This window comes from Zea mays, chromosome 3, assembly GCF_902167145.1.
Source record: "Zea mays cultivar B73 chromosome 3, Zm-B73-REFERENCE-NAM-5.0, whole genome shotgun sequence".
Taxonomy (NCBI): Eukaryota; Viridiplantae; Streptophyta; class Magnoliopsida; order Poales; family Poaceae; genus Zea; species Zea mays.
In genome coordinates, this window is record NC_050098.1 from 29168933 (window position 1) to 29180891 (window position 11959).

Consider the following 11959-nt stretch of genomic DNA (forward strand, 5'->3'; position numbering starts at 1 on the left):
TTTTGGAGACTTGTTACATTGATTAAGCATGTGTCTCAGTGGTTTGAGAATACAGGAAACAGTGCGGTTGTTTTCATCCTTTTGTTTTATTGTTTGTGTTTGTGGGAGTATCAGAGATGCGACTATGAGGTATCACCATTTTTTGAAGCTAAGGCTGCCTCCAACGGAGCAGCCAAAAGGGTATGCAAAGCTATTATGGCTACTCATATTCACTGTAGCACTATGCATCTTTCATCCAACAGAGTAGCCAAACAGAGCAGCCAAATTCCATGGCAGGTGAGAGAAAAGCTATTATGGCTGGGCAGGAACTGAGCAGGCATCTCTGATGCAAATTGGTGGGCCATTCTTGTCAGTGAGCATGAGGCAAACTATTTTTGCTATACCATTGGAAAGTGTTATATTATAGATGGACAGCTAAAACATCTACGCCAGCCAACATGCTGAATGCCTGCTTCTTTTAGCCGCCGCCTGTTGGAGGCAGCCTAACGCGTTTAGGGCTAGAAATGAGTCGAACGCCTCGCGAGCCACACCCTGCTCGTGCGTTGCGACGGCTTACAACAATACCCACATAAACTATCCACCAATAAAATTTCAAGATTTTTTTTATTGATTGTCTCCGCTCTCCGTATAATATTTTTTGATTTGGCTAACTGATGTTATTGTTAACTCCATGCAATATGTCTTGGTACAACACAGTCAAGGAAGTGAGCGATTAGAAGAGAGTTCACAACGACTGACTGAACGAACAGAGATTATAAAATGACATAATTCCACCATATAGAGACCAAATAAGAGAAAGTTTGTGAGCTAAAGTTTCTAAAATAAGTCACATGAACTCAAACTTAAAAAAAGATAGATCAAAATATGGAGTGATTGCTAAAGTCAGGCATCAATAAAAACTTGATGCGCTCCATATAAATTATGCTACTTCGTAGCAATTACTAACGTTTAAAACCAACAAATAATCTTTCATTTTACTGTTAGTGTGACAAATCATTGTTGCCCCATCCAATTCAGCAACCTCAAACACCATGGAGTCTATTGCGCTAATGTAGTCTCAGAAACGACCTAATGCTTGCAAGAGCCAAGAACGTCGTGCCGTGTTTAGGCTGTAGCCTCGGCTCGTAGTGCTAACCCGACACGATACGATTATATTTTAATTTTACAAAATACACGTATATACATATATACAATTTATATTCAATATTAACAACATTTGAGCATGATGTTCTATTGGTTAGATAGCTTCATGTCTTTTACCTTTTTCTAATCAGGGCATGGGTTCAGATCCCACCTTTTGAACTATTTTTTTAACATTTTACGCTGATTTAATCAAATGAGTTGATGGGCCACAACTCTGGCCCGGCACAGACAACACCCTTTTCCCATCAGAGCATAGGTTCGAACCCCATCTTCTGCACTATTTTTAACATTTTACGCTGATTTAATCAAATGAGCTGATGGGCTAACGGGATGGCTCGACACAGTCAGCAGGCCGGTATGACGTGCCTGAGCCAGAGTTGTGGCCTGTGTCGGGCGCCGTTTGGTCATCTATAAGCGTGCAGCGGATTAATTTGAAATAGTTGTGAGAGGTTATTTTAAAAAGATGACGCGGGACGACCGTTGAAACTGATGCTTTAAGTATAATATAGATATAGATTATTACATTATAAAATAATAAAAAATATATAAAATGTGGAATATAAAAATCATCATTCAATATTATGAGTAATCTAAATTATGAAATGTTATAAATTTATTATCAAAAGCTAAGAAACGATCATATTATCCATAAAATTATTCAATATCCATTGTTATTTTATAGATTAATTAATTTGACACATTTTGCGAGCCAAGCCTGAACGGCTTGACTCAACTCGCTCGAGGCTCGCGAGCCGCTCGAAGCGCTACGAGCTCGAGCTGGCTCTGAGCCTCAAGTTTTTTTTTTTTTGGCCCTAAACGCGTCTTTGGCCCATCCATCGCTGGCTCCTCGTTGGTGCATACTAGTAGTGCCACGAAAAACAAAATTATGTGTGTAATAAACATAAACAAAGTAGGTGTTGCCGTGTTGGAAGCTCGAGACGACCCTGGCAAAAATAAGTATACGTAATACTGCTACAAGTAAACAAATTAGCAACGTAAGCGTAGCGTAGCCAAGGGCAAACTGTATATAATAGGATAGGTCGATAGGAGTAAGTACAGTCAGTCCACCGTGGCCATGGCCCATGGTTGCGGATTGCTATCCGTTGCGCCGCGATGGGACGAGGCGCACGCAGCCGCGTGCACCGAGCCACCGACGGACGAGACGACTGCTGGGGCAGCTGGTCGGTGGGTCTCGTCTCCTTGCTCCCTGGAATCAAGGGCTCACGTAAACGTAACCGCGTCGCCGTCTGCACCGGTGGTGGCCCACGGGATTTCTCGCGCACACAGGCTCCAGCAACGGCCGTGTCGCCGTGTCGGCGCGCATCAATCAACTCCACGCTCCACCCTTGCCGCGCGCATGAAACAGTTGACCGCAACAGACGCGCAAAAATATTTCCACGAACAAGACTTAAAATTATTTAGACGCAGACGATCGAGCAGCAAAAAAAATGCGACTCTGGTCTCTGGGTGGGGCCGTTCACGAAAGAAAAGAAAAACCAAAGCTGTCAGTTGAGCTCACGACGAAGTCCAAAATGGCGGCTTCTCGGTTGATCAAACAACGAGCCAACGAGGCAGGAAGCCGCGGTCACCAGCACTCAGCTGTCAGCCGGTGTTGCGCATGCCGGCGGCGATGCCGTTGATGGTGATGAGCAGCGCGTCGCGGAGCCTGCGGTTGTCGTCGTCGCGGCGGAGCCTGCGGAGCACCTCCACCTGAAGCATGTTGATGGGGTTGAGGTACGCGAGCCGGCTCTCGATCAGCCGCCGCAGGCTCCGGTTGTGCGCCGTCAGCTTGCTGTGGCCGCTCACCGCCAGCACGCACCGCTCCGTGCGCGCAAGCTCACGCCGCAGCCCGGCGCCCACGCCGCGCCGCTCCCGCGCCACGAGCATCTCCTCGTAGTGCGCCGCCATGGGCGCGTCCGCCTTCGCCGTCACCATCTCGATCAGGTCCAACGTGCTCTGGAAGAAGGGCCACTCCGCGTACATGGCGCGGAGCTCCTCGCCGTGGCCCCGGTCCAGCGCGTCCTGCAGCCCTGTGCCGACGCCCAGCCACGCGGGGAGCACCAGCCGCGTCTGCGTCCAGGCGAACACCCAGGGGATGGCGCGCAGGCTCGAGATGCCGCCCGCGGGCTTCCGCTTCGCGGGCCGGCTCCCGATGTTCAGGTGCCCCAGCTCCGCCTGGGGCGTCGCCTCATGGAAGTAGGTGATGAACTCCGGGTCCTCGTACACCGTGGAACGGTAGTGCGCGCAGCTCACGCGGGAGATCTCCTCCATCACGTTCCGCCAGTTGGCGTCGCGCGGCGGATGCGGCGGGCGCAGCGTCGCTAGCAGCACCGCCGTCGTGTAGATCTCCAGCTGACGCACGGCCGTCTGCGGAAGGCCGAACTTGGCCTGCACCATCTCGCCTTGCTCCGTCGAACGGAGAGTGCCCTGTGCATGCCATGCCACCATTTCTTTTTTTGTCAAGAAGACACGTAGAAAATTTTCGAGTCCTTGGACTTGGGTAACTAAAAACGCAGCAACAGTCATCCCACTCACCATCACTGAGCCGGGAGGCTGTGACTGGATGGCCAGGTACGTCGGCCCGCCGCCTCGGCCGATGCTGCCGCCACGGCCATGGAACAGCGTCACCTTGATCCCGAACTCGTTGCACGCGGCAACGACGTCTTCCTGAGCCTTGTACAGCTCCCATGCCGCCGTGAAGCGGCCGGCGTCCTTGCCGGAGTCCGAGTAGCCCACCATTACCTGCAACAGTTACGGCAAACACACACACACACACACACGAGTTTCAGGAAGAAAAAAAAGCGAGTGACAACTCAAGGTCCTAGTAGCACTAGGCGGCAGGCAAGTGCCAACATTCCATCTCCCGCGTACCTCCTGGTGTCCGTTGTGGTTCTTGATGATATGCTCCCTGTACCAGTCGATGGACAGTAGCTTCCTGATTGCTGACCCGGCTGCCTGCAAATCTTTCACGGTCTCGAACAAGGGAACAACTCTTAACCTGTCACACAGAATGAATTGAGAGAGTAATCACAAGCAGCATATTGTAAGAAACAAGATGATGTATCATCATAGTAGGAAAAAGCATACAGAACCAGTTTTATTTTGTTACTGAAGTTCTGCGAAGTTTAGTTACTTCTCAAAAGGCATAACTTTAGCTCTCCCGCCGGTTCCGTTTCAAAAAAACAAGGCATAACTTTAGTTCATACGAATATATACAGACTGTTATTGATGGTTCTGTTCATGGATTGGATTCAGTCCAGTTTACTAAATACAGTTTTTTCCCTACAAATTGCCTCGCAATCTACCCAAATTAACAGGAAGTTGATCTCAACTTTGAAGTTCAATGATTTCGTTTATCATTAGCAAGTCAATATTTAATCACTACGCTGTGCAAATTCAGAGAAATCAACCAACAAAATCAGCTTACGTGCCACCAGGGCATGGCCTTCCTAGGTCCCCGCTAACTGCAAGTCTTGCATCCTTCTGCAACAGCTCCACGGCAAGGACATCACTTGCCTGCAGGAACAAGAGTAACCGAATGCTGAGCCAAAGAACATGATTGGACACGTATCATTCTAACATAAGGCAGCTGTGCAAACTATTAACCACGTATGGTTTGCCCTGGTCTAAGACATAAAGGTGTTAATAAGCATGACATAGAAGACATGTTTTGCAATTTTAAAGCACTGCTATAAGTCGGTGCTGGAGATTATCAGTCAGAACTCAGAACTCTAAAATATTGGCCGCATATTTTCACTTCTTTATCATTTACTGCATTTCAGATGGTGCCTTTTCATACATTTGAGGCCATTGAAATGACATATGCTCCAAGTGAGTCACTCCCTAGTTCTGCAGCAACTTTGAAGGTGTCCAGAACTTCTTTCACATCAGCAGCAACCTATACAAAACAAATAAATGCAAATGTAAACGAATTAGTGTAGAATTTCCCCTTATTTCTTATTCTTAAAGGGTTATGCAGTTAGACGTGATAACAAAATTTGAAACAATAGATATATAAACCCATCATTGGCAGATCCAGGGATGTTAGCAATGGCGTTGGCATCTCATCAGCAGCAGTAACTTCACTATGGGCCTACACCATATAAAGTACTACCTTATTTCTAACAAGACATGATAACTTTGATCCGTTTTATAATCTCTCGTCTTCAGAATGACATTCTAACATGATGTTGCAACATAAGAATAAGAAACTCACTAGAGTGACTGAACGATTTGTAGGAAAATACCTAGCAGGGAATACCCTGAACAAAAGTACTCACTTCTTACTCTGAATAATGTGCTTAGGTGTCATTGAATAATACTAAACAACATTTAGAAAAGTAGAAATTGAGATTGGAAAAGGCTGTTTCAATTTACATATGCAAGGCCACACCTCTATGTTTTGGGGCACTAGAGGGCGCTTCCCTTTCAGCTCTCTAGTCAAGAAATCCAGCTTCTTTTCTTCATCCCACTCACTATAAACACCAAGATCCAAGTAGGATGTGACGGAATCAAGTGCTTCTGTGTGACGACCAGATTCCTAAAGCAAGCAATAAACGACTTTACCTAAGCTTTCCTGAGGTTATATCAATAGGAAAAGTAGAATTTGAACAGGCGAAAGCAGATGCAGTTTTCATTAGTATATATACCTGCCGTACATCGAGCTTCATAAGAACCATACCAAAGGTTGCAACCCTTCGTATCAAATCTGCTAACCGGCCATCAGCTAGCACGCTAGATCCACATGATTGCTTCATAGAGTAATGACAAGTTTGAGCGGTACTCAATAATAGAGGAATTCAGAGAATAAGAGTTAAGGATATATTGTTTACCTACCTTAACTGTTTCTCTCAACTCTAATGTCCTATTTTACTAATTTAAATTGCATATAATTTTTTTCTATTCTTCTGAAGTAAAAAGTTGCCTTTCTTATTTGCATCCTCTGTCACTGTATATTTAACAAGATATGCCACGTGTAAAGTTATTTGTAGAATTGGATTGCATTTCGTATTTGTCATCATGCCCATGACCACTTATGGTTTATGCAGCAAAATATTATCATTGACAAAATCAACTTTGTATAGCATTAACCAATATTCCATCATGGATACTTGTGATTGCATTTTTAAAGTATTACTCAAGCATCAAAGGCCTAACTCCGCATTCTGCAAGCATGGTTATAGAAGAGGACTAACCAGAGATTGATGGCACAAGAGCAACGGTTCCAGAAGTTGATCTGATGTTTCACAGTATTCTTCAGTGTCATAGTCACATGGTAGATCCTCAAGCAGAAGCTCAAGCCTTCTGCGTGTCTTCACCAGCTGACCACAGAAATTACAATAAACATAATAAACAAAAACTCCACTAATTTGAGTATAGAGCACTCTATTTTCCAAATAAATGGATATCTAGTTCTTGTTGTATAGCAAATTTTGCAAGATAAATATAGGATCTATATGATAATCATTTCTTTTATTGACAATATCTTTCTAATAAATGGAAAATTACGATTCTGACCTTTTCTTTCAAATTACCAAGGACAACCCTGTAAGGAGTAATTCCCGGTCTGTCAGATAGGCTTGGCTCAAGTAGCTTCTGGAAGCTACTTGATCGACCTATATTAGATTCTTTGAACAATTTCCTTGGTTGACGGCCACTTGGAGTTCTAGCTATGTGTGATTGACGACCAGTAGGAGATGATAATGGACTGTCTTCAAACTTTTCTGTTAAATTAAGAGCCCCCTGAAAAACATGAACCATGAAGTAACATTTACTGCAAGAAAACAAATTTATAGTAAGTCTATCTGGCCAGCAAGTGCTTACTGCCTTGCTAGATAAAAATATAAATTAATGAACTGTGCCAGAGGCACATTTTTTTTTTGCTATTTTGTGTACGTTAGTTGTAAATATTTAAACTAGGTGAGACCAGGTTATATCCAGCAAACCTGTGTTGATGTGTATCCCTATCTGACCAGATGTATAAGCATAAATTTCATGGATTGCTAACAGTTGCTCAGAGAGCTTCACATATAAATAAAAGAACATGTTCAGACTTCACAAATTTTTATTGTTCTTACCGGACGATTTGAGTTCCTTGGAAGATTTATCATCCTAAATTGAGATTCTCCATCACTGCATTCTGTGTCAAGTGCAATTACTTTAAGTTACAAAATCATGGGGAGATTATATACCACTGAAAAATCCATTTAGAAGCTAATGGAAGAAAACCAGGTGGTATAAGAGAAAGAGATCATTGTTAAACAGGAGGCACGTTAATTAAAGATCTGATTGAGCTGATCCATATGGATAGAGCAGACCTAGTGCCGGAGGCTCCCACATGTGGGGGACCAGGAAGGGGATAAACCGAGGCAAGTCTTTCCCACGCAAATATGGAGAGGTTGTTTAGAATCCGTGACCTCGTGACTCAGTGATCCATACGACAAATAGAAATTTAAAGGAATGCTCTAAAAAAATTTCAAATACTACAATACACCGATTTGATCCAATTCAGGCTGAGGCATAGTGATTAAGACAGTCAGGCAGTATATGATTCATCAAATTTCATTGAGGTACTTCTATAATAAGGAATACTTGTGCACGTAAAGTTGTACAGAGAAATCTACCTGTACATGAAGGAAGATCAGCACCCGAAGGAAGTTGTGCAGGCAGAGCCAAGTTATGAAGCTTTGCATTGTTCTGCGGTACTGTTTTGTTCCAGGTATTGGCCTTTAGGTCCTCGGCTGCTGCAGAGTCCCCACGAAAACATCAATACAAAATAATACAATGTGCTACAATAAGGAATATTTGTACACGTCACATAAGGAAAGTGCTAAAATAAAAAGGTCTAGATCGTTTCTAGACTACAGATATGTGTTCCCATCTCAAACTATAACAAACTTACAATATAGCAGTTGCCATAGGTGACAGTAACTAAGCAGCTTCTGGTGAAACTGGAAATAATCAAGATTTGATAATCGGGTAGATATACTGTGAAACTGACCTTTGAGCAAAATGTCATTAGCCAAGCTTGCAACCTTATCACTGCATCCATTGACAGACAACTCAAAGCTGAGATTGTCTAATTCCTGGATGTATAAGTCGATTGCCATCCACCGTGACAACAACGAAACATCCCTAGTCACCTGCATAGTAGAAATGACAAATTGTTTCAGCATTCCTGGTTGCATCGAACTCATAGAAAAGGTGACTTCATCACATCATTACCGTAGTATAAGATTAGTGAAAATGCACAAAGACATTGACATCTTGTTACATAGATCTTACTTTTGCTGTAACGTTAGGATTCCCATCTCGGTCACCACCCATCCAAGAACCAAACTTGATTGGTGTGCAGGTTAGCGGTAGTGGGCTTCCGGTGTGCTATATGTGAAGCATGAAGGGGAAAGGTTTATATTTTCTTGTGAATCAAACAGATGTTAAATTAAAAAAATGGCAATCACTGTATGTTACCTTCTTTAGAGCACTGCTAACACGGCGAAGATAGTGCGGTACCGCTTTCCAAAGGGATTGCTCCACAATATGAAGACCTACAAGGTCAATGGAAATAATTAAATTGTAAATAAATGGCCTAAGTGACAAATCATGGCCCATAATGCTTAAATTTTCTACCAGCCCTAGCTTCGTCAACTGGTGTAGGTTTATGGCGCCTCAATTCATCCGTCTGCCATATTGCTGTGATTTCCCTTACCTACATAATCAAAGTTGTGGGGTCTGGAAACGATAAAGAAAAGAGGAGAGAAAAGAATTACTATGCAAATCCTCTTAATTCTGATGTTACCAGATCTTCAATTAGCATTTCTTTATCCTCGTGGCTTAGATCAGGGCGACCGTTGAACTCCAAGAGATGCTACAACGCAGTTCCATCAGTCATTGAAACAATCAATGCAGTATTCTTTTAGAAAGAAATGTGTAAGAGTATAATTAGTGTTTGATATCCTACGAAATAAAGCTCTGCATCTAACCAATGAAAGGAAATCGAGGAAAAGTACTTTTTATAAACTACAGATGTTAAACTCACTGCTACTCTTAGGTGCTTGTATTGCAGAGTTCGCCGATTTATTTGGGTGGGATGAGCTGTCAGAACAATTTCGACCTCCTGCGGCATAAGGAAATTAAATGACACATCAGTTAAAAGCTTGATAGTGCATTGCAATCTTAAGCGACTAAGAGAATTACTTGCTTGCAGACAGTGTCATATAGTTGTTCTGAAGGGACACCACTTTGAATCAGCTTGTTGAATATATCATCACATGATTTTGAGAGCTGTTCCATGTTGCGTGCTTTACGAACCCTGCAAAGAGGATAACAATATGAGTTACCAATGCAAAAAAAAAGAGGTCATCATAGATTGCAACACTTAGCTAATTTGTCAAATTAGTACAGATTTTAATTGGCCATAAAATAATATTAGTACAAATTTATTGATATCTACTTAGGCCTGTTTGTTTCTCTCCTATATCTCCTATATTATATAAGTTGGATTAGGTTGAAAGGGTACGAGAGTAAAATATCATTTTAGTATCATAAATAAGCTACAATAAACTACCAAATACTAGCTTATTTCTAACTTTCTATCATAATCTAACTAATATAATCTAATAGTGAAACAAACACACCCTTAATCTGTAGCATGCATGATAAATGTGAATTCCATCCACAGAACATAGTACTGATATCAGTTTTTGCACAGAGAGACTATTGCTTAATCAGTAGTAGCACGTAGAATTTGTGTCACTAGATTGCAAAAAAAAAAACACGATCGCTTTGAAATATAAAATAAGATTCTCAATGATGATCACAATCGATGTAGCATGTGCAAGCCTAGAACTCCTACAGTTAAATGTGTCTGAGTAGGGGGTCACATGGAAATCCTTAACCATGGCCCGGCGTTACAAGTTACAACGTCGTACCCATCATATATACGGAGGGAGATTCTTGGATTCCGAGGTGCAAATAGAACAGGCACTTGTGACGACCTCAGAGGTTGCTACAGTGCAATGTGCCATTATTCCTACTATACAATACACATATAGTATGAACAATATAGTCTATGGAGAGAACATTAAATCGCACACACTTGTTTGTATCAATTTCCTAGTTAATAAACTATCCATGTTTACAAAACGCACTGTGAGTATAGAAAAGCATCGAAATGAAAATGTGGTACGTGAGTCTGCGTGGACGATACCTGTGGTGGGTCTCCGCGATGCCCATGAGGTTGAGGTAGTGGGAGAAGGCCCGGGCCAGGCAGAGCGCGTCCTCCAGGGGCATTGCGGCCAGGTCGGTCTCCAGCTGCCGCTCTACGACGGCCGCCGTGTCCTCCATCCCCGCCGCGCGCATGGAGACGGCGCTCTGAGTCATCGACGGCGCCGTTAGAAGATCGATCATGGAACGACCCAATGATGAGATCGATCGATGCGATGGCAAAAGGCAAATGATGACCTACCTGCGCGAGGATGCGGTTGCGCTCGAGGATTTTGATGAAGCGGGGGCCGAGCTCGCGGAGAAGGACGTCGTGGAGGAGGCTGGCAAGGAGGCGGCAGTCGTCCTCGAACGCCTGGAATGATATCCCCTCCGCGATGTCGTCCGTCGTGTCCAACATCCTGATCGATCCCCTAGTACTCCTATTTTCCTTGTTCCTCTTGCTCGAGATCGATCGATGGGCAATGAATTGATCGACAGAGAGATAGAGAGGAAGCGAGATGAAACTGTGTGTTCGTTGTGTGTGTGTGTGTTACGCGACGAGAGGGGATCTCATTCTCATCTCATGAGGGGGGCCAATGCAATGGTAGGGGAGTGAAAACCGGAAGGCGAGGAAAACGTAAAAGGAAGGTATGTAGTAATGTGGAACCCTGAATTGTCAATTCCTCAACTCTTTAAAAACATTTTTACAAAAAAAAAACGACTACTCTCCTTGTCCCAATTTATAATTTATTTGATTTTTTTGATAAATTTAATCGATTTGTCTTATTCATTTTTAAGAATGTAAACTCAAATTCATACTAAACAATATCATAGTAAAAGTTAATAATAATTATAATTTTTAAAATAAGACGAGTCAGTCAAACTTGAGATAAAAAAAGTCAAATGAATTATAAATTAAAACGGAGGGAGTATTAAAATTAGACAAGTAATCACGGTAGTAGCTCACTTGCTCGCTCAAAGGTGGGATGTCCTTGCAACATATCAGTATATCACTCGCTAGCGTAGTGTGGCAAAGTCGTGTCAGCATTAGAAGTTAGCCCTCCAATATCCTCCCAAAGAAGCCCAAATAGAGATGCACTCAGGATTTTCCTTTCTCTGCTGCCAATCTCTTTTTTACTCCTATAAACCATCAATTTCCATCGCCATGTGTTACACTCGAAGCGCGTAGGTTTGTTCGTCTCCATGCTTCTCAAGTAACAAATAGAGAGCGGCAATGATGCTGGAACCTAGATAAGCCTTATCTTTCTACACACAAACACATGCAACGGGTGATGACACAAACACTCGTCTCTTCCACGCGATCCCACTGAAAGCATCTAGGCCCCTGGTTGGTTTTAGTGATTAATGACAACGTAATATTATATGTGACTAACATGTGTTTTGCAGAGACAAATGTGATAGTCGCCTAGAGGGGGGGGTGAATAGGGCGAAACTGAAATTTACAAATATAAACACAACTACAAGCCGGGGTTAGCGTTAGTAATAATAAATGAGTCCGCAAGAGAGGGCGCAAAACAAATCGCAAGCAAATAAGGAGAGTGACACGTGGATTTGTTTTACCGAGGTTCGGTTCTTGCAAACCTACTCCCCG

At 43.1% G+C, this 11959-nt stretch overlaps 1 protein-coding gene across 2 annotated transcripts; it reads right to left on the reverse strand.

The window, feature by feature from the left end:
- Positions 1-2535: 2535 nt before the first annotated feature.
- LOC103649899 (phosphoenolpyruvate carboxylase 4) lies at positions 2536-11015 on the reverse strand. 2 transcript variants are annotated; one of them, XM_008675583.2, is made up of 20 exons: positions 10610-11015; positions 10352-10515; positions 9340-9454; positions 9182-9259; positions 8942-9010; positions 8773-8851; positions 8614-8690; positions 8428-8523; positions 8144-8285; positions 7767-7886; positions 7221-7282; positions 6661-6885; positions 6339-6464; positions 5793-5894; positions 5537-5683; positions 4943-5041; positions 4571-4659; positions 4015-4141; positions 3679-3885; positions 2536-3570 (listed from the first exon to the last, which is right to left on the reverse strand). In XM_008675583.2, exons 1-20 carry the CDS (start codon positions 10763-10765, stop codon positions 2746-2748), a joined length of 3105 nt encoding a protein of 1034 aa, XP_008673805.1. In that variant the 5' UTR covers positions 10766-11015; the 3' UTR covers positions 2536-2745. The 2 variants fall into 2 exon arrangements, with proteins under 2 accessions (XP_008673805.1, XP_008673806.1); XM_008675584.4 differs by having other exon boundaries at positions 7767-7883; positions 10610-10932.
- Between the last annotated feature and the right edge of the window lie 944 nt (positions 11016-11959).